Below are 20,879 nucleotides of genomic sequence, written 5' to 3'. Positions count from 1 at the left end.
CTAATTTGCAAAATGAAGATAATAATCGTTCCTGCCTCATGAGTTTATTGTGAGGAATAATGCATGTTTGTGGAATGTGAAATGCAGTGCTTGGTACATAACAAGAATTCCGTTAACGTCGGTTCCTCTGAGAAGTGGGCACTCAGAAGACAAAAGTGCAGTGTGTCTATGTTGGGGGAAACAGGTGACTAAAGGGGCTGTGGTAGAGTCTAATTGTAAAATCCATTCTTATTTTTAGAATTCCTAAGTTCAAATAGGCCTTTTCCCTCCAAGACCTCAGTCATGGGTGACTTTACAGCTGCTTCTATATTTCCCTGAAAGGGGACCAGCTGTCCCCCACCCACCCACCCACCCACCCACCCAATGTGCAGACAGCTTTGCCTTAGGCAACTTATCTGATGGAGAGGAAGGACAGGAGAGAGGTCAGGTTGTAGTGATACAATTTTCCTGCTTGAGAGAAGCCTGAAGCAAAGAAATCTTCATCTGGAGTCCTGGGCAGAAGATCCCTCGTTCCCTCTACTGACTCAATGATTGTTCTGTATAGGACCAGAGCTGCTTGCTGGAAGCCTACCTTGCCTAATTTGAATTGACCACTGCTCTTCTTGCTATTCTAAGGTGTTATGTTTTTATGCTACTAAGCAGATTTTCCTTAAAGCTACTAGAAAACTGCCTGCCACCTGAAAGCAACAAGTGCTTGCCTCCCTCCTGTATCTCACCCCAGTCCAGTGCCTTGTCTTTTCAGATTTGTCCTCTAAATCATTTCCCTGAGGCAAAATTTCCCTATTCTTTCTGTTCCCCTGCTCCCTGGATGCCCTGGATTTCTTTCTTGCAGTCTCAGGGTTTTTCCTATCTTTTTCTTGTCCATCAGGCACCGAGTCCTGAGTTTGCCTGGCTCTGCTGTCTGCCTGTGGTTCACTGATTGACCAGGCTGATGCCAGCGGTTCCTTCAGATCCCAAGGGATAGACAGGGCGGGATTTTCACCCACACTCTGAGACTCCTTGTAATTGCATCAGTGCTGCACGTACCTATGTGGAAAATACATGTGGACTGTCAGGTGTGGCAGTAATTGGTTTCACCTCCTGTCTCAGTGGAGCAGAGTCCTAGTGCACTTGTACCTTTGGTACAAATGCCTGAACCAGCTTCACTCCAAGGGGAGCTGTGAAGGGAAGTCTTACTCTGCCCCCTTTATCCGCTGGCACTCACAGGCCCACTGCCACCTCATGCTCCTGCCAAATGGGACAGAAATGAAATCTTGGAATTAAAACTTTAAACTCAATAAATTGTTAATTAATATCTAGGAGTGTCATGGTTCAACCCAGGGCTGGACTTTGAAGTGTTGCTCCAGTTCTTGGCCTGTTGGCTTGGAGGAATCACAGCCTTGGCCTGAAGGAAGGAGAGAAATGACACTCAGCAAGTAAGCGTGAAGAATTGATCATAAGGGAAGTTTAAGAGTGCAAAGCGAAAGTACAATTTGTCCAGGGAACTGGGTCTGTCTCCACAAGTGGATAAGATCCTAAATAACTCTGGAATTCCTCCTTTTATTTATTTATTTATTTATTTAATTTTTTGAGACAGTCTCACTCTGTTGCCCAGGCTAGAGTGCCATGGTGTCAGAGGACTACAGGAATGCGCCACCATGCCCGGCTAATTTTTTCTATAGATTTTTAGTTGGCCAATTAATTTCTTTCTATTTTTAGTAGAGATGGGGTCTCGCTCTTGCTCAGGCTGGTCTTAGAATTCCTCCTTTTATATGTTAGTAGTTTATGCTAAAGGTTAGTTATAATTACTTATGACTATATGTCATGGGTTTTGGGGACTGAATTTTTCCAGGTGTGGACATAACTTAAGGTTATGTTCCAGTCATTCCTTTCTCACATATGATGTGATGATGATGTGATATGATGTGATGGGGAAAGTCTCCATTTACGGTGTTTTTCTATTTTCTAATTGGTGGTCAGTGTTCCATCGTCTAATCACCCTACTCTTTAAGACTGAAATAACTGTTTCCCCTGGTTATTTTTCTGTAACTATTTCCTCCTTATTGTTTTCCTATAACTGTTTCTTCCTTCTTGTTTTTCTGCCCCTTTCATTCCATTACCTCTGACCTGTTTCTCTGTCCCTCATGTTAGGGTGGAAAGGCTAGTAGGTGCTCACGGCACTGGTGTTAGTGAGAAAAGTCATAGGATTGATCTTTGTTACTGGGGAGATGGGGGGGGTTAGGTATTTTCCAGTTATTTTTGCAAGGCTGCCGCTTTCACCTAACAGGAGTGGCAGATACATATGCTTCCCTCTTCACGGCAGGTCAAAGATGAACTTTGATTATGCTTTGGATTGTGTGGTTTGAAATTCTTTTTTGTTTGTTTGTTTGTTTGTTTTTATATGAAGGGGTAGAAGGTTGTGAGGAGGGGTGGTCAGTTTCCTTGTTTTGTGTGTGTGTGTTGTTGAGAGAGAGTCTCACTCTGTTACCCTGGGTAGAGTTCAGTGGTGTCACTATACCTCATGGCAACCTCCAACTCCTGGGGTCAAGAGATTCTTTTGCCTCACCCTCCCGAGTAGAGAGTAGCTGAGATTACACGTGGTGCCGCAACACCCAGATGGATTTTTTTTTTTTTAATTTCTTTTTTGAAGAGACGGGGTCTCACACTTGCTCAGGTTAGCCTCAAACTTTTGAGCTTAAACAATGCTCCACCTCGGACTCCTAGAGTGCCAGGATTATAGGTGTGAGCCACTGCACCTAGCCATGAAAAAGTTTTAATAACCAATGGTTAAGACAGTTTTCTGACACTCTGTCAGACCTCTGAGCATGATTCAATCTTATTCCAAAAAAACTTAATTCCATTTCTTTTTTCTTATGTGCTAAAAATGTTGTAAAAGGAAAATAACTAAGAATACTATAATATTCATGTATGTATCTACCACCCAAAATTAATATATACTATCATAACTATTTTCTCCAGCCAAGTCCCATTCTCTTTCTTTCCTCCCTCACTTTATTTCTAGTTTTAGTTTTTGTTGTTGTTTTGCTTTTTTGAGACAGGGTCTTGCTCTCTTTTCCAGACTAGAGTGCTGTGGCATCAGCATAGCTCTCCGTGACCTGAAGCCCCTGGACTTAAGAGATCTTCCTGGCTTAGCCTCCCCAGTAGCTGGGACTATAGACATGTACCACCATGCCCAGTTAATTTTTTAATTTTTTGTGGATGGGGGCGTCCATCGCCCAAAGTGGTCTCAAACTCCTGACCTTAAGCAATACTCCCAACTGAGCCTCACAAAGTGCTAAGATTATAGGCATGAGCCACTGTTCCCAGCCTTTTTCCCTTTAAACAGCCCCTGTATAGTAGTCCACTTTTAACTCTGTGAGAGTGTATGTGTGTGTGTGTCTATGTGTGTATACAAACAAATAGTATATGGTTTGTTTTTCTTTAAGATACAGGGTCTGGATATGTTGCCCAGGCTGGCCTCAAACTCCTGGGCTCAAGCAATCCTTCCACCTCAACTTCCCAAGTAGCTACCTGTTTATGCCATTACACCTGGTAAGGTATTTTTTAATGTTTTAAACTTTATTTATTTTTATAGATTTATAGGATTCATGTGCAGATTTATTACATGTATATATTTTATAGTGGCAAAGTCTGGGCTTTTTGTGTGACTCTAACCAAATGAGCATACATAGTACCCATTAGGTAATTTCTCATCTCACACCTCTCTTCTACTCTCCCATCCTCCCTTCCGAGTCTCCAATGTCTATTATTCCACTCCCTGTTCCATGTGTACTCATTGTTTAGCTCCCCCTCATAAGTGATAACATGCGGTATTTGACTTTCTATTTCTGAGTTATTAATATTTTACTTAAGATAATGGCCTCCAGTTCCATCCATGTTGCTGCAAAATATATCATTTTATTCTTTTTTTTTTTTTTTAAAGACAGGATCTCTCTCTCTCTGTTGCCCAGGCTGGAGTGCAATGGTGCAGTCATACTTCAGCCTTGAACTCCTTAGCTCAAGTGAGCCTCCCAAGTAGGTAAGACTACAGGTACTCACCACCACACCTGGCTAATTTTTTTTAATTTTATTTTTTATAGAGACTATGTCATTCAGGCTGGCTTTGAACTGTCCTCAAGAGATCGTCCTGCCTCAGCTTACCAAAGTGCTGGGATTATAAGCATGAACCACTGCACCCAGCCAATTTCATTGCTTTTTATGGCTAAATAGTATTCCATGGTATATATATCACATTTTCTCTATTCAATCATCAGTTAATGGATGATTCCATATCCTTGCTGCTGTGAATAGTGCTGTGATAAACATGTGAATGCAGGTATCATTTTGATAGAATGATTTCTGTCCTTTGGGTAGATTTCCAGTAGTGGGATAGCTGGATTGAACCTAGTTCTTTGAGAAATCTCCATGCTCTTTCCATAGAAGTTGTAAATAATTTACATTCCCACCAGCAGTGTATAACCATTTCCTTTTCTCTGCATCCTTACCAACATCTATTGTTTTTAGATTTTTAGTAATGGCCATTCTGGCTGGTGTAAGATGGTATCTGATTATGGTTTTCACTTGCATTTCTGTGATGATTAGTGATGTTGAGCATTTAAAAATTCATTTAATTGGTTTCATGTGGCACTTATTTTTCTGTATCTTGTTTTGTTTCCCTTTATTTTGAAATTTCATTTATACAGATTCATACAGATCATGTTCATTAATTATAACTGCTGTGTGGTGTTACATCACATGACTATACCCCTATTTGTTTATTAATGTAACACTGATAGGCATCTACATTGTCTTAAATGTTTCATTATTACAAATACACTATTGTAGAGAAAATCCTGGAACATGTCTCCTTGTGGTAATATATGAGAATTTCTCTTAAATGATGTTTAATATTTTCAAAGGTTTTTAAGTTTTTTTGTTTTTTATTTTTGGAAACAGAATCTCTGTTGCCTGGAATACTAGAGTGTAGTGGTATTATCAAAACTCACTGCAACCTTAAACTCTTTGCCTCAAGCACTGTTCCTGCCTCAGCCTCAAAGTAGTAGGGACTATAGGTGCATGCTATCATGCCTGGCTAATTAAAAAAAATTTTTTTTTGTAGAGATGGGGTCTTGCCATGTTACTCAGGCTCAGAGCTTTTCTTCCAAGCCACTATGGATACATATTTTGTATTAAGTCCCAGTTCATGTATAAAATAAAAGTTTAAGAAAATAATACCTGCCCTTGCTACAGGCACTCTATTTCCTATGATATTGCATTCTATGCTATTTCATTTTTGTAAAATGCTGGACATGACCCACTAAATTGATTTCATGACCCACAGATGGATTGAAAAACAATACTCTAAGGCTGCAGTCCCCAACCCTGGGGCCACTGACTGGTACTTGTCTATGGCCTGTTAGGAACTGGGGCGCACAGCAAGCGGTGAGCAGGTGAGTCAGGAAAGATTCATCTGTATTTATAGCAGCTCCCTATTGCTCAGCATTTCCCCCCACCCCGCAACTGCCCCAGGGTCTGTGGAAATATTGTTTTCCATGAAACCAGTCTCTGGTGCCAAAAGAGTTGGTGACTGCTGCTCTAAGGTATATATCTGGAAGTAGACTTTCCAGACCAAAGGGTAGGTGCATTTTTAACTTGAGTAGATATTCTCAAGTTCCTTTCCAAAGTGGTTGTGCCAGTTTTGCAGGGTATGAGTCCTAGTTTCTGTACTTCATCACCAAGACTTAAAATGGTGAGACTTTTAGTATTTTTGGTGTTTTTAGAGAGAGAGTCTTGTTCTGTCACCAAGGCTTGAGTGCAGTGGTACCATCATAGCTCACTGCATAGCTCAAACTGCTGGGCTCAAGGGATCCTATTCCCTCTTAGGACTATAATGTATACACCACCACGCCCAGCTAAATTTTTTATTTTTATTTTTGTAGAGTTGGGGTCTTGCTATATTGCCCAGGCTGCTCTTGAACTCTTGGCCTCAAGTGATCCTTCTGCCTTGGCCTCCCAAAGTGCTGGGATTACAGGTGTGAGCCACTGTACCTGGCCAGACTTTTAGATTATTGATAGTCTAATACCTGGGAAATAAATCTCTTTGTCAGTTTAATTTGTATTTTCCTGATTACTAGAGAGGTAGAATGGATTTTATTATTTAGATATTTAATATTTAGATATTATCACTAGTCATTTGGATTTCTTTTGGGAACTGTCTATTTATACCTTTTGTCCATTTTTCTGTTGGCTTGTCTTCTTTATTATTATCAGTTTGTAGGAGTCCTTCACAAATACTAGCTACCAGTCTTTTCCAGATATAGCTGTGGCAGACATTTTATGCCTAGCTCCCTATCACCTATATTTTAACCTTGTTAAAGATATGTTTTAGACAGGAATTTTTAATATTTATCAGAATCAACTTTATGAAAATTGTGCATTGTGACTTCTGCTTTTTCATAATTTGATTTTTAAAGTTCTATATTAAGATCATAAAGGTACTATTTTTTTTAAAGCTAATTTTGAAGTTGGTTGTTTTGTTTTCATTTTACAACTCGAGATCTTCAATTCACCAATTCATTTTTTCCCACTCCTTTTCTGTCTTTTGAGGTTTCTGGGGCTCACTATGTGATTCTTCACCATCTTTGGCACTCTAGGCATCTTACCTCCTCCCTCAGAGTCTTTCTCCTGGAAGGAAGACAAGGGGAATATGAATGAGGCCTCAGGCTTAGAAGAGTAGCTTGTTGAAGGCCTATAATGAAAAAGCAAGTGGAAAAGATGAGTAAGGGCATCATCAGGAGGAATCTCTGCAAAACATGATGCCCTAGGGTGGTTCTTCATCCTCATACCAGGGCCTGGACATCCTAGAGGAAGAGTTGTTTGTGGGGAGAAAAAAACAATGTCTTAGAGGGTTGGCCCTGAAAGAAACAAGGTACAGACTTCTGATAGAACCGTTATGTGCTATGTTTAAAGCCCTTCCACTGTACTTTCTCATTTTACCTATCTTCTCTACCGGCAAACCCTGGGCACTTTTTCTGAGTTGCACCAGAAGATTGTGAAACTGAAGCATAGGGTTACACATAAGTTGTTACGAATCTAAGATTAGAACCTTGATCTCCTGACCATCAAACTGAAAGGTTTCAGGACAATTTGCCTGAAACCAGTTTTTTTTTCTGAGACAAGTCTCACTTCGTTGCCCTGAGTAGAGTGACGGGGTGTCAGCCTACCTCACAGCAACCTCAAACTCCGGGGACAAACAATCCTTCTGTCTCACCTCTCAAGTAGCTGGGACTACAGGCATGTGCCACCGTGCCTGGTTAATTTTTTCTATATATATTTTTAGTTGTCAAGGTAATTTCTTTATATATATATATATTTTTTTTTTTTTTTTTTTTTTTGAGAAAGTGTCTCCCTTTGTTTTCCAGGTTAGACTGAGTGCCGTGGCATCAGTTTAGCTCACAGCAACCTCAAACTCCTGGGCTCAAGCAATCCTCCTGCCTCAGCCTCCCAAGTAGCTGGGACTACAGGCATGGGCCACCATGCCCGGCTGATTTTTCTATATATATTAGTTGGCCAATTAATTTCTTTCTATTTATAATAGAGACGGGGTCTCGGTCTTGCCCAGGCTGGTTTTGAACTCCTGACCTCAAGTAATCCGCCCGCCTCGGCCTCCCAGAGTGCTAGGATTACAGGTGTGAGCCACTGTGCCCGGCCTATATATATTTTTAGTAGAGACAGGATCTTGCTCTTGCTCAGGTTGGCCTTGAACTCCTGAACTCAAATGATCCACCTGCCTCACCTCCCAGAGTGCTAGGATTAAAGTCATGAGCCACCATGCCTGGCCTGAAACCAGTTTTCAAGTGACAAATTTTGAAAGGAGGTTAGCATCTCCAGAGGTGCTATATTCCAAACATACAAGAGGTAGCCTTTGATTTTCATAATTACAGTCATCAAAAAGCATCATCAAAAAGCATTTATCGGCCGGGTGCGGTGGCTCACACCTGTAATCCTAGCACTCTGGGAGGCCGATGCAGGTAGGTCATTCAAGGTCAAGAGTTTGAAACCAGCCTGAGCAAGAGCAAGACTCCGTCTCTACTATAAAAGAAAGAAATTAATTGGCCAACGAATATACACAGAAAAACTTAGCTAGGCATGATGGTGCATGCCTGTAGTCCTAGCTATTCGGAAGGTTGAGGCAGAAGGATCACCTGAGCCCAGGAGTTTGAGGTTGCTATGAGCTAGCTGACACCACGGCACTCTCTCTAGCCTGGGCAACAAAGCGGGACTCTGTCTCAAAAAAAAAAAAAAGGCATTTATCAGTACCTGTTTGTAATGGGCAATTGAGGTAGACAGTGAATTAATTGTTCATGTGAATGTATTATTCATGACCATGGCTTAACAATTTAGAGTGTATAAAAATTAATAAAACAGATAAGCAGGCCGGGCGCGGTGGCTCATGCCTGTAATCCTAGCTCTCTGGGAGGCCGAGGCGGGCGGATTGCTCGAGGTCAGGAGTTCGAAACCAGCCTGAGCAAGAGCGAGACCCTGTCTCTACTATAAATAGAAAGAAATTAATTGGCCAACTGATATATATATATATAAAAAAATTAGCCGGGCATGGTGGCGCATACCTGTAGTCCCAGCTACTCAGGAGGCTGAGGCAGAAGGATCGCTCGAGCCCAGGAGTTTGAGGTTGCTGTGAGCTAGGCTGACGCCACGGCACTCACTCTAGCCTGGACAACAAAGCGAGACTCTGTCTCAAAAAAAACAAAACAAACAAACAAAAAAAAAAACAGATAAGCAAAGACTTGTCATGTGACAATAAAAAGGTAGAACAATCCAGAACTACTGTAGACAGCAAAGCATTCACATCAAACAGAAGTCAGTGCAATTCAAAGATAAAGGCATCATTAGGTGAACAGCATTGCCTTGTAGGGATTGATTATAGGGGGTCCCAAGTTCAGGGCAAGTCAGGGACCAGCCAGGGAGGGCGGGCCTCTTGCCTTCTGACTTCTGCCACCCTCTTCCACCCTCCACACATGCGCCTCACCCCAGGTTTTTCCTCTTCCCAGCAACATAACCCTTGCTAAGGCCTGAGATCAGAGGAATTTTTACTTTGTGCTAAGTCAGCAGGAACCACCCTCAGGAGCCACGTTGTGCTGCCTGGCACGTCCACAGCAATTAGAGCAAAAGGACAGAGTAAGGAAACCCTTTGAAGAAAGTTCTCCTCACCCAGCTTTGGTAGGGTCACCTGGGAGCACTACCGTCAGTATTGATGTTCACTGGAGTGGAGGGGGGACGCAGTTCCACTAGCACCACTGACTGAGCTTCCCCTGCATTCAGTTCCTATCAGAGGCAGGAAGCCCTTGCCTTGAAGTACTGTCAATTTAGGTACATTTGTGCATTCAGCAGGACTCCTAAGCGTCCTACCAAGTTGAATCAATATTAGAAAGCTCTCAATGATTTTGTAGTTTGATATCATTGTCAGAAAAATCGTTTTAATGTACCAAAAAAATGGTTAACATGCTTACATACAAATGCAAGTATTTATGCTAATGAATGTACATGTATTGTTTCAGTGACGCTATTGGCCCTGTCTCAGAGTCTTTGTACTTGCTGTTCCCTCTGCCTGAGTTCTTCCACAGATATTCATATAACTTGCTCTTTACTTCAGTCAGATTTATGCTTCAAAGTCACAAAGCAAGGTCTTCCCTAACAATCCCTTCTGAAATAGTCCTTATCTCCCACCTCTAGGTCTTGTTGCTCCATTTCCTGCTTTTTATTAAATAAATGTATTTTTTCATCAAAGTTATCACTCCCTGATGTATACTTATTGACTGGTTATTATCTATGTCCCTCATAGAATGTAAGTTTTTACAGAATAGGAACTTTGTTATGTGTGGATCATGGCTAAATCCCAGTGCCTAGAATAGTGGCTGGCAAATAGTAGAGTCTCTATAGTGGATTTGTTAAATGAATGAAAGTAAAGGGAACAAACATGTGTTCATGTGTCCTTATGTCAATGGTGTATGATGAAATTAAACAGAAGAGATTAACAGCAAGATGAGTAGTGTCCTTGACTACAGGAGTCTTTCTGTACTACCCCTATTCAGTAGTAGAAGCTCAGTCATTCTGAATTTCTGACCCTGCCCCTTGAGAAGACTCCCCTAACCAACCTCTTTTTCAGTCAAGGTAACTCACATAGGCCTGACCCCACACCCTACCTCCAAGGATCAGCTTGTGTCCCAGGCACCCGTAGCCACTGTTTTTGGTTTGGGACTTAGCTTATAACCCTAGGTAGTAAGCAGCCCTCCCTGGGACTTTTGCTGAAGACTAGGAAAAGAGATAATCTTGCCCTGCTATCTGCATGGATCAAGTCCGTTCAGAGCAGATGGTGGCCATTGTTCTACCATGCAGAGAGACCTGCCTGAATAAAACCACATGGATTCTAAAGCAGAGACCAAAGAGTAAGACAGAGTTAGAAACAGACAGTGGCTTGGTGGTATTATCTGGGTCCCCAGATTCAGCTCTGCCCAAGGCTACCTGTATGATTGGTTTACCCAGTTATGTGAGTGATCCAGTTCTTTTTGAGCACAACCAGTTTCAATTGGGTTTCTATTACTAGAAATCAAGAAAACAAAAGAAGACAAAAATCATGCCTAGTATACATTTAACTGTATAATTTGTACCACATCAATTTTCATTTGTTTACTTAAGAACATATTCAGACTTTGACCTAAAACATCTTTATAGTTTATAAAATAATCTTGTTATATACATATTACTTAATTTTAACACAATTATGTGAGGTGAGGTATATATTATTCTTTAGTTGGTTAAACTGAAGCTCAGAGAAATCAAGCAATTTATCCAACATCCCACAGCTAATAAATGGCAAAGCATGCACTCTAATGTAGGTCTTTTGGCTCTGAATTCCAAGCGTATTCTGCAGTTCCACAGCTGCTTTCTCTAGTATTTGTACAGTTTCTTCATGAGTGTATTTTCTGTTTGTCTTAATAGAAGAGATGCTCACCTAATGACAGGTCATCACTGTTTGCCTTGAGTCTCTATTTTAGTGTCTAAGGTAGCTTCCTGGAATGAGTGGAACTCAAAGGAGGGAGTAGTCTTTCACTGGTGATAAGGTTATGACCTGGCAGACCTGCTTTCTGTTGTTAAGGAGCTTTTAATCAGCTGACTGAATTAATGCAGGTGCATTACAGTGCTGTTTTTCCACTTTTTTTGACTGTGACTCACAATAAGAAGTATATTTTACAGCAACCCAGTATACACACACACACATAATTTTTTTTCTTTGGAGTGCAGGCAGGATCTTGCTCTGTCACCTGCATTAGAGTACAGTGGCATCATCATAGCTAATTGCAACCTCAAACTCCTGGGCTCAAGCAATCCTCCCCCCTTGGCCTCCCAGCTTGCTAGGATGACAGGCATGAGCCTCCATACCTGCCCCCCCCCCATTATTAAAACAATGCTTCACAAGACAATACCTACATTTGTGTCTGTGGCATTCTCTGGCATTTTCTATTCTATTTTTTTAAAACTCTGGTGACCTTCACAATTGATTTCATATGGGTTGAGACCCAGTTGAAAAGCACTGTTACAGGTCACATATGTAGAGTTAAATCTAAAGCTAAAGTTTAATCACCCTAATATTAATATTTAAGCACTTATGATGTGCTAAGTATATTGCCAGGTAAGGTGAATGATATAAATAATGTATAGCTATCTTCATGAAGCACAAGATTGAATAGCAGAAATTAGAGAATAAACTCAAGTAATTAATAAAAGGAAAATTGTGAAACAAAAGAGCACAAAGGTACAAGAGCGTAAGAGGTTACTGCTGTGAGAATGAGGAAAGACTATAAGGAGCAAATTACAATTGAATTAGTTCTTGAGAAATGAACAAGATTTCAGTACTTGAAGTGTGGGGATAGTTACCAGCAGGAGCCAAGGCATAGGGTCCAGAAAGCCAAGTGTGTTGAGAAAACAGAATATGAAATTCAACAGGAAGGAGGGTTTACATATAGAAGGTGGGAGGTGTGGTACAAAGAAGGCTGGAACCATGGTGTGGGGAACCTTGAATGTCAGATGAAAACTTTATTCTGTATTTATGTGTGCTAAGGTGTATAAAACAGCTTCTATATTAGCATAAGATAGGTACTCAATGAAGAGAAGCCCACTTCTTCCTTCTCCTTTACTCTGGAAGCAATAGGGAGCCACTGAAAGTTTCTAAGTGGGGAAGAGAAGTGATCAGATTGATCAGAGGGAAGTTGCAGTTGTTAAGAGTGGTGGACGTCTAAGGAGGAAGGTGGCTGTGGGAAGAGAAAGAAGACAACAATTTGTGTAGTTTTATTTGATGTGGAAGAGGGTGAAAAGTCCCTGGTGATTTACAGGTTTGAAGTCCCAGAGACTGGGGACATGGGGAAATTATAAGAACCTGCTGGTTTGGGAAGAGAGGAGGATAGACTGGGCTACACCAATGTTGACTTTACAGCTGGATGTCCAGGGAGAAAGTCCAACAGGAGTTATAACTCAGGGAGAAAGGCTACGGAGAGTGAAATTTGGGAGTCTTCATCAAAAAGGTGAAATGGTGCCATGGGTGTGAATGGAGGTTGCCATCCGTGGAGACCTCCCTGAGGATACAACCATGAACAGGAGAAAGTCCTGGCCCTCAAGGAGCGATATAGACCAATAACCAGCAAGAGCAATTCTGTGGGATGGTGCTGTGGAAAGGGAAGGGGACAGCACAGCGTGTTATAGGACTACATAGAAGATGTTCGTCCCCCTCACATTGGGGTCATGGAGGGAGTTTTGGAGGAAGGAACATCTAAGGTGAGACCACAGTGGTGAGTAGGCGTTAGCCAGGTGAAGGATAGGCAGAGCAAGAATGTTCCAGCATAGGCACAACATGTAAAATGACAGAGAGACAAGAGAGAACACTGGTGCATTTGTGGAGTTAAAAGCATATCGCTGTGAGGCTGATATTATAACTATTTCAGAGGAAAAAATGAAACACAAACATTTAATAACTTACCTATGGTTTCCCAGCTGGCTAGACCTGGAATTCAGGTCTGTTTTCCCCTTAAGACATTGTTCTTTCCATTATTCCATCCTGTCCCATGAATATCTCTAATGCTCAGTGGGTTCCTGTATTATTACATTGAAATTGCAGAAAGATTGTGTAATATTTAAAGAGGACTAAGGCTTGAACCTAAGGAATGCCTACATTTACGGAGTAGGAGGAAGAAAAGTAGCAGATGAAGGATATAGAAAAAGAGCAGTTCAAATAGAACTACCAAGAGAGCGTAGTATGTTAGAAACCAAAGAAAGAACTGTAAGAGGATCAGCATAACAGGGCAAACACCGAGAAACTGGAAGAGTTGTTTGGACTGTACATGGCTAACAATGATCTCATTTAGCCAATGAGAAAGTGATTTCCAGAGTAGATCTGAAAGCACAAGGAAATAAATGAATAGTAAGGAGGTAGAGTGAGTGCAGGTCATGTTTTTAGACTGTCATTTTGGGTTACTGGAACAAGTATGAAGCCAAGCCAACTCTGAGTCAGAGGCAGGAAGTTTATTGGGTAGTGATATTGGGATCAACACTGAGGAAAGAGAAGGAGGCAAGGCTGGGCAGGAGAAGTTGAGCTGTGATGCAGAAGGAAGGCCCAGCCAACCTTCAGACATATCCCAGGTTGGTCTTAGAGGGATGAGTTTTTACACCCCCACATAAATCCGTTAATGGATGAGGCCTGCTTGGGGAGGGGATATGACTTGACAGCTGAGGGCTGTCTGGCAGCTGCACTCTCAATCCAAATGGCTGGGGTGATAGCCTTTCATTCTGAAAGGGGGTCCTGGGATGAGCATTCCAGCATTTCCCACAGGACAGTTTACAAAACTGGCAGAGTCAAGAGAGGAATATTTTAAGGATAGACTAGACTCAACTTTGAAAACAGCTACATACGTATAAACAGAAAGATCCTAATTATTCTTTATTGCCCAGCAGCCATAACATATAACAAAAAGAATAATACATTTATGTGACACCTCCTATATGTCTGGCCTTTGCTAGGACCAAGTGTACTAAGACAAGAATCTCCCCTACTGAGAAGGTCACCATTTAGTGGGAGAAGAAAGCACAAAAACAACAATCACTGTAAGGGACTGTGCTTATCTGATCTGTGTTTGCATCTGTAGCGCCCAGCCCATGCTAGGTATATGGTGGGTTATCAATAAAGTCATGCCTCTCAGTCAATGGACCAAATATATGCCGCTGGAGGCTTCCTATTGAAATAAAAGGCACACATGATACAGATGTATATTAATGTCTGTTGTGGCAATGTGGAATTTTAGTTGGTCGACACTGCTAAGATTTTATGAAAGAGACAGACCTAGATTGGAGTAGAAGGTAATTGTTTTAGGTGTCCAAGATGGAGGCAGTATGGTGTGGGAGGTGAGTGCTGGCTCCCAGGTCTAACACATTTCTGTTCAAAGCCTGGCTTTGCCCTTAACTAGCTCTGTGTCCTTAGGCAAATTACGGAACCTCTTACACCTCAAATTCTAATTAGCAAAATGAAGATAATAATAGTTCCTGCCTCATGAGTTTATTGTGAGTATTAATGCATGTTTGTGGAATGTGTAATGCGGGGTTTGGTACATAATAAGTCAGTTGGAGGCCGAGGCAGGCAGATGGCTCAAGGTCAGGAGTTTGAGACCAGCTTGAGCAAGAGCAAGATCCCATCTCTACTAAAAATAGAAAGAAATAAAGTGGCGAACAAAAAATATATAGAAAAAATTAGCCAGGCATGGTGGCTCATGCCTGTATTCCCAGCTACTCGGGAGGCTGAGGCAGGAGGATCGCTTGAGCCCAGGAGTTTGAGGTTGCTGAGAGTTAGGCTGACGCCACGGCACTCTAGCCGGGGCAACCAGAGTGAGACTCTGTCTCCAAAAAAAAAAAGAATTCAGTTAACATAGGTTCCTCTGAGAAGTGGACACTCAAGGACAAAAGTGTAATGTGTATGGACATACACAAAAGTATGTTGGGGGAAACAGGTGACTAAAGGAAACAGTGGGGCTATGGTAGTCTAATTATAAAATCTATTCTTATTTTTAGAATTCCTAAGTTCAAATAGGCCTTTTTGGCCAGGTGCAGTGGCTCACGCCTGTAATCCTGGCACTCTGGGAGGCCGAGGCAGGTGGATCACTCAAGTCAGGAATTCGAAACCAGCCTGAGCAAGAGGGAGACCCCATTTCTACTATAAATAGAAAGAAATTAATTGGCCAACTAAAAATATCTATAGAAAAAATTAGTCGGGCATAGTGGTGCATGCCTGTAGTCCCAGCTACTTGGGAGGCTGGGGCAGAAAGATTGCTTGAGCCCAAGAGTCTGAGGTTGCTGTGAGCTAGGCTGAGGCCATGGCACTCTAGCCCGGGCAACAGAGTGAGACTCTGTCTCAAAAAATAAATAAATAAATAAATAAACAAATAGGCCTTTTCCTTCCAAGACCTCAGTCATGGGTGATTTTACAGGTGCTTCTACATTTCCCTGAAGGGGGATCAGCAGCCCCTCCCCTCCAATGTGTAGAGACAGCTTTGCCTCTGGCAACTTATCTGATAGAGAGAAAGGACAGTAGAGAGGTCAGGTTGTAGTGATATGACTTTCCTGCCTCAGAGAAGCCTGAAGCAAAGAGATCTTTATCTGGAGTCCTGGGCAGAAAATCCCTCTTTCCCTCTACTGATTCAATGATTGTTCTGTATAGGACCAGAGCTGCTTGCTGGAAGCCTACCTTGCCTAATTTGAATTGATTACTGCTCTTTCTATTCTAAGGTGTTATGTTTTTATGTTACTAAGCAGATTTTCCTTAAAACTACTAGAAAACTGCCTGCCACTTGAAAGCAACAACTGCTTTCTACTCTCCTGTATCTCACCCCAGTACACTGCATTGTCTTTTCAGGTTTGCCTTCTAAATCATTTCCTTGAGGCATATTGTCCCCATTCTTTCAGTTCCCCTGCTCCCAGAATGAGAAATCTTGGGTTTGCCCTGTATTTCTTTCTTGCAGTCTCAGGGTTTTTCCTATCTTTTTCTTGTCCATCAGGCACCGAGTCCTGAGTTTGCCTGGCTCTGCTGTCTGCCTGTGGTTCACTGATTGACCAGGCTGATGCCAGCGGTTCCTTCAGATCCCAAGGGATAGACAGGGCGGGATTTTCACCCACACTCTGAGACTCCTTGTAATTGCATCAGTGCTGCACGTACCTATGTGGAAAATACATGTGGACTGTCAGGTGTGGCATTAATAGGTTTCACCTCCTGTCTCAGTGGAGCAGAGTCCTAGTGCACTTGTACCTTTGGTACAAATGCCTGAACCAGCTTCACTCCAAGGGGAGCTGTGAAGGGAAGTCTTACTCTGCTCCTTTATTCCACTGGCACCCAGAGCCCCACCACCTCATGCTCCTGCCAAATGGGACAGAAATGAAATCTTGGAATTAAAACTTTAAACTCAAGAAATTGTTAATCAATATCTAGGAGTGGCAGATACATATGCTTCCCTTTTTAAGGCAGTTCAAAGATGAAATTTGATTATGCTTTGGAGGGTGTGGTTTGCCTCTTGAAATTCAATGCCACTCTTTACCAATGCTGTGAAGCTTAGGGCAGCCTAAAGTGCCTGCCCTTATCTGTGTGAGGGAGGTGCACCTGTCTTCATTTATAAAGGAGCTGGCACTGGGAAAAGTCAAACCAGTTCTGCACCATGGGGAAGAAGCAGCTTAGGACAGATGCAGCTCCACAGTGTGAGCTAAGTAAGTAGCCAGCTGGTATGCAACAGCCCAGGGAAGCTGCTCAACCGAGCACACCTGGAAGGGGGACAAGAACTGCTCCAGCCATTTTATTTTCTAGTTTTAGCAGAAGTTCCCAGAGGAAAGGTTCTGTTCTGGAGGGACTTTGTCAAGCCTTTCTGAAACTCTACAGATGCGTTGTAGAGAGATTCTCAGAACTAATTTGTGCATTTTCTTTTCTCTCCAGGAGAAATTCTGTATAGAAACTAACCTGCTCCAGGAAGTGGATGATGCTTGGCCCAATTTTGTTTTTGTATTTGGTTTGATTCTGGTGTCCAAGCTTGTTTTTACTTTGCACTTTATGTGTATATTTCTCTTTGTAGTTCACCCGCCTTTCCTCATCTCTTGGACTCTCCTACTAACGAATAAAATTTTCTCCTAGCAGTGTTTTACTTGAAGAAAGAAGCTCGGTTATCTTTAATGCCGTAAACGGTGGTGGAGGTGTGTCTAAGACTTTTTTTGGTAGCTTTAAATGACATTGTAGAAAATGAGGGTGACTTTTCAGACCATTTGTTCTCCCTACTCACCAGTTTGACAGTCACCTTCAAAGCAAAAGTCTCTAGCCGGCTGTGAGGTTGAGGCTGGGGATGGAGTGGGATTGCTTTTGGATAGGTAGGGATCAAATCGTGGGAGAAGCGAGGGAGCTAAGTGGGATGGAGGAAAACAACTGGGGCTTGGGAGCAGCACAGCTGAGGCAGTCGAACTGGCTACACTAGCTGATGTTTCGCGGTTCCTCCCAGGTGCGTGGTGCTCTTGGTGGGGCAGCAGATACTATGATGTGGCTCTGGGGGTGACAGGAAGTAGTCCTGCTGGATGGCTATACTTTATAGGGTGGAGCTGTACTTGGTAGAGTTCGGCCTCCAGAAGAAAAGGAATTGATTGTCAGTACCTGACGTGAGGTCGCGGCGAACTATGGCCAGGAGTCTTATTTGTCCTCAGACCACCGGCCTCTCGGAGCTTCTAAATCCGTGCGCCCCGTGAGTGGGACGATCGAAAGAAGCAGCCCGGTAGGATGTAGCCGGACCCCCAGGCTAGGGGCCCGCCTCTAGCCAGTTCTTTATGTGGGCGGAGCCTCGTGTGGTCGGCTGGCCAATCGAACGGCGGCGGCGGGGAATCTACCCAGTAGGAATGTGTGGCTGCCGTCCTATCGGCCAATCGCAGGGAGGGCAGGGGGTTGGCCAGCTTGGCGCAGGCTGTGGTGTTATGGAGTCGCCGGCGCAGGGTCAGCGTGTCAGGTGGTTGCGGAGTTGTTAAGGTAAGGGGTAGGCAAGGTCAGGGGTCACGGCACTCGCTCTCTCACTGCAGGCGGGGAGGGGCGCAGGGTGGCTTGATGCCTGGCCTGGGATGCGTTCTGGGGCTGGTGTGGGGCAGGGGGCTCCGTGCAGGGCTTCAGGGCGAGGTTTGGGCAGCGAGGGCCTGAGACGTGTGGTGCTGGGTCCTGGGAACTGATGGAACCAGATTATTTGAAGGAAGTGCGAGAGGAGGTCGCTGGGAGCTGGGGTGTGAGGAGCAAACGCCTCTGGTCGCTGCGGCCTAGGCCAAATGGCCCAACTGGAGCGCTGGACGTGATGGCGCGCCGGGACCCGCGATCCAGAGTGGGCTGACTCTCGTCAACTGCGCGGAAGAGGTCTCTCGATGCCTCCTTATCAGTGGAGCGGTGGGTCACAGTTTGTTCCCTGGGACCTCTCACCGCCGTATTTAAACTAAAACACTCGTTTTAGTCCAGCAGACACGCATAGATGGCCTTCCGTGTGAAGGGCCTGGGCAGGCTGCTAAGTAGTTGTGTGTAGATTGGTTTTAGTGCTGTTTGTGCAGCTCTCAGGCTCCCTCTGAATTCCAGGCTCCAGGAGAAGGGTATTTCTGTAGGGGCATATTACACATCAGTGGCCTTGGATGTCTCTCTAGCTGTTAGTAGTGAGATGTCCCTTTTAAAGTTTTGCTTTTTGATATTATGCCTTTGCATTCTTTTTTCCTTTTGGCTTCCTCCAAATTCCCGACTTCATGTATCAGACTATTTCAAAGAGCTTTTCATTATGGGAGAGGTTGAGGAATTTGTGCTTGAGTTTCCTGTGTATAAAATGAAGATATTCTCATGTTGTCCATGCTTTCAAAGGGGTATTATGAAGTTAAAGGCATGTGACATCTCTCTGAAGTGGAAAGCGAAAGCGAAAAATATATGGAAGGAGAGCTCACAGGGGAGATAGGCTTCTGGAAACTTTTGCTGGCATAATTTTAGTGAATGTTGGTGAAGACAGGGGAAGCTGTGTTTCCCTTGACTTCTGTGGAGTCTGAAGCATGACTGGTTTGCATCACTTCTTGGCTGTGTCAACCTTTGAGCGAGTTCCTTACAAGTTAGTTAGTTATTCTTTGTTCTTTCGTTACACATACTTAGAATGGGGATTGATAATGTCCATCTTATAGGGTTGTTGGTGAGTATTAAGACATAAAGTTTTTAGAACAGTTCTTGGCATGTAGGAGTTTTTGTTATTATTATTACATGTGCCTTCTTTCCCGTTAAAGTTTCTAAACTAAAGAATTCTGACCTTATTATTTATTCTTTACTTAGAATCCCATGCCCTATTGCCAGTGAACCCTTAGGCCAGTGGTCCTCAAACTTTTTAAACAGGAGGCCAGTTCACTGTCCCTCAGACCGTTGGAGGGCCAGACTATAGTTTAAAAAAAACTATGAACAAATTCCTATGCACATTGCACATATCTTATTTTGAAGTAAAAAACCAAACAGGCAAAAAACACCTGCATGTGGCCCGCATCCGTAGTTTGAGGAAGCCTACCTTAGGCTGTGCTTTCCATCCACATCATTACCTTTGATCTGAGGGTATATGGTGTAATTTACATGTGACTAGAGGCTTTTTCTGCCGGGTGTTTGTTTTATTAAATAAGGTTGGAAATTATCATTGTACTAAGTCATTTACTGTGATAACTGTGTTGGCTAACTGAAACCTGAGAACTTTGGCTGTTTATTTTTTTACTGGACATTATTTCATTTACAGTCTTGCTTGGCCTGGGCAGTTTCTTTTGGACCCAATCCCAAAAGGCCATGATTGCAGCATACTCGGTTTCTCATGTTTCCGGAAAGGCTGTGGGACTCAGAAGGGGAATTTCTGGGTAGCCTGGCAGCACTTCTTGTTAAGGATTGGGGAAGGTTCGTGTAAAGCTAATCTTACTTTACTATTAGGAAATCAGCAGTGGTCCTTGGATTCCTCTACAGAGCTACTTAGTAGCTTTGGTTCAGTTTTGACTCACTGAAGTTTAGAGAATGGAAACTGCAAAGTAAGATCTTTTCTGTTGGACTTTCAGTGCTAAAGAGTTTGGGTGGGTGCTGTTGAATCAAAGACATCTTTATTTTCTGCCTCCTCACCATGCAGGTAAATACAAGTGTCTGCTGACAGATTTATGCCCTTTCTGTGGGCTTAAAAATCCCTTTCATGTTCTCTTGGTGCTATCTGGGAGACCACAGTGGTAGACTGTTTTGTCTTCTAATTCTCCCCTTCAAGGAAACTGCTATTTGTATACTTAGCATGATTAAGAACTAATCATGGGGGGGGGGGACAAGGGCAATATATGTAACCTTAACATTTGTACCCCCATAATATGCTGGAAAAAAAATTATATATATAAAAGAACTAATCACAAAATGAGAAACATTGAGTTTATGAAAAAGAACACTGCTTACTTACTGTAGCAGCATGCTGGCCAGATTTGGCTAAAGTGCAGATGGCATAAGTTTAGTTATTTAGTTTTGGAATAAGACAGTTTAATCCCTCTTTAGGGTTAAAAGTTGGATGTTGGCTTGGTGAGAATGAAGGACAGTAGTTTGAAATCTGTGCTTGAGTAAGAGACTAGGGAATGACACCTTTAAAGTGTTGAGTGTGTTTGAGGCAGAAAGGGAAGGCTGCTGCCTTAATAATGTCATCATTATTGTGTCTGGGTCTCTGTGATTTGAATAAGATATTTTGGAAAAGAAGACAGGGGCATATGAATGGGCAGAATATAAGGAGTTAGAAGATGTATACCATGGTCAGACAGAGTGGCTC

General features: G+C 42.8%; 1 protein-coding gene and 1 long non-coding RNA gene across 5 annotated transcripts in view; one reads left to right on the top strand and one right to left on the bottom strand.

Annotated features, from left to right (window-relative positions):
• Positions 1 to 1,297: 1,297 nt before the first annotated feature.
• On the bottom strand, positions 1,298 to 17,891 carry LOC105870068 (uncharacterized). Its single transcript, XR_001153440.2, has 3 exons — positions 17,714 to 17,891; positions 6,642 to 6,727; positions 1,298 to 1,384 (listed from the first exon to the last, which is right to left on the bottom strand). It is a non-coding gene; the product is annotated as an uncharacterized LOC105870068 (long non-coding RNA).
• Positions 17,892 to 17,994: 103 nt separating this feature from the next.
• Positions 17,995 to 20,879, top strand: part of LOC105870047 (natural resistance-associated macrophage protein 2) — a 59,635-nt gene continuing 56,750 nt past the window's right edge. For 2 of the 4 annotated variants that reach the window (XR_012921440.1, XM_012762348.3), the window contains exon 1: positions 18,167 to 18,481. Coding sequence is in view for 1 of the 4 variants with exons in the window: in XM_012762348.3 (XP_012617802.3) it covers positions 18,460 to 18,481 (22 nt within the window). In the remaining 3 variants the exon portion in view is untranslated. Of the gene's footprint in view, positions 18,080 to 18,166; positions 18,482 to 18,503; positions 20,211 to 20,879 lie in introns of those variants that run through there. The other 2 variants (XM_020287452.2, XM_020287454.2) reach the window with 2 other exon arrangements.

Source organism: Microcebus murinus, chromosome 10 (genome assembly GCF_040939455.1).
Source record: "Microcebus murinus isolate Inina chromosome 10, M.murinus_Inina_mat1.0, whole genome shotgun sequence".
NCBI classification, from domain to species: domain Eukaryota; kingdom Metazoa; phylum Chordata; class Mammalia; order Primates; family Cheirogaleidae; genus Microcebus; species Microcebus murinus.
The sequence above is the reverse complement of the archived record's forward strand: the minus strand, read 5'-3'. Positions and strand labels throughout refer to the sequence as shown.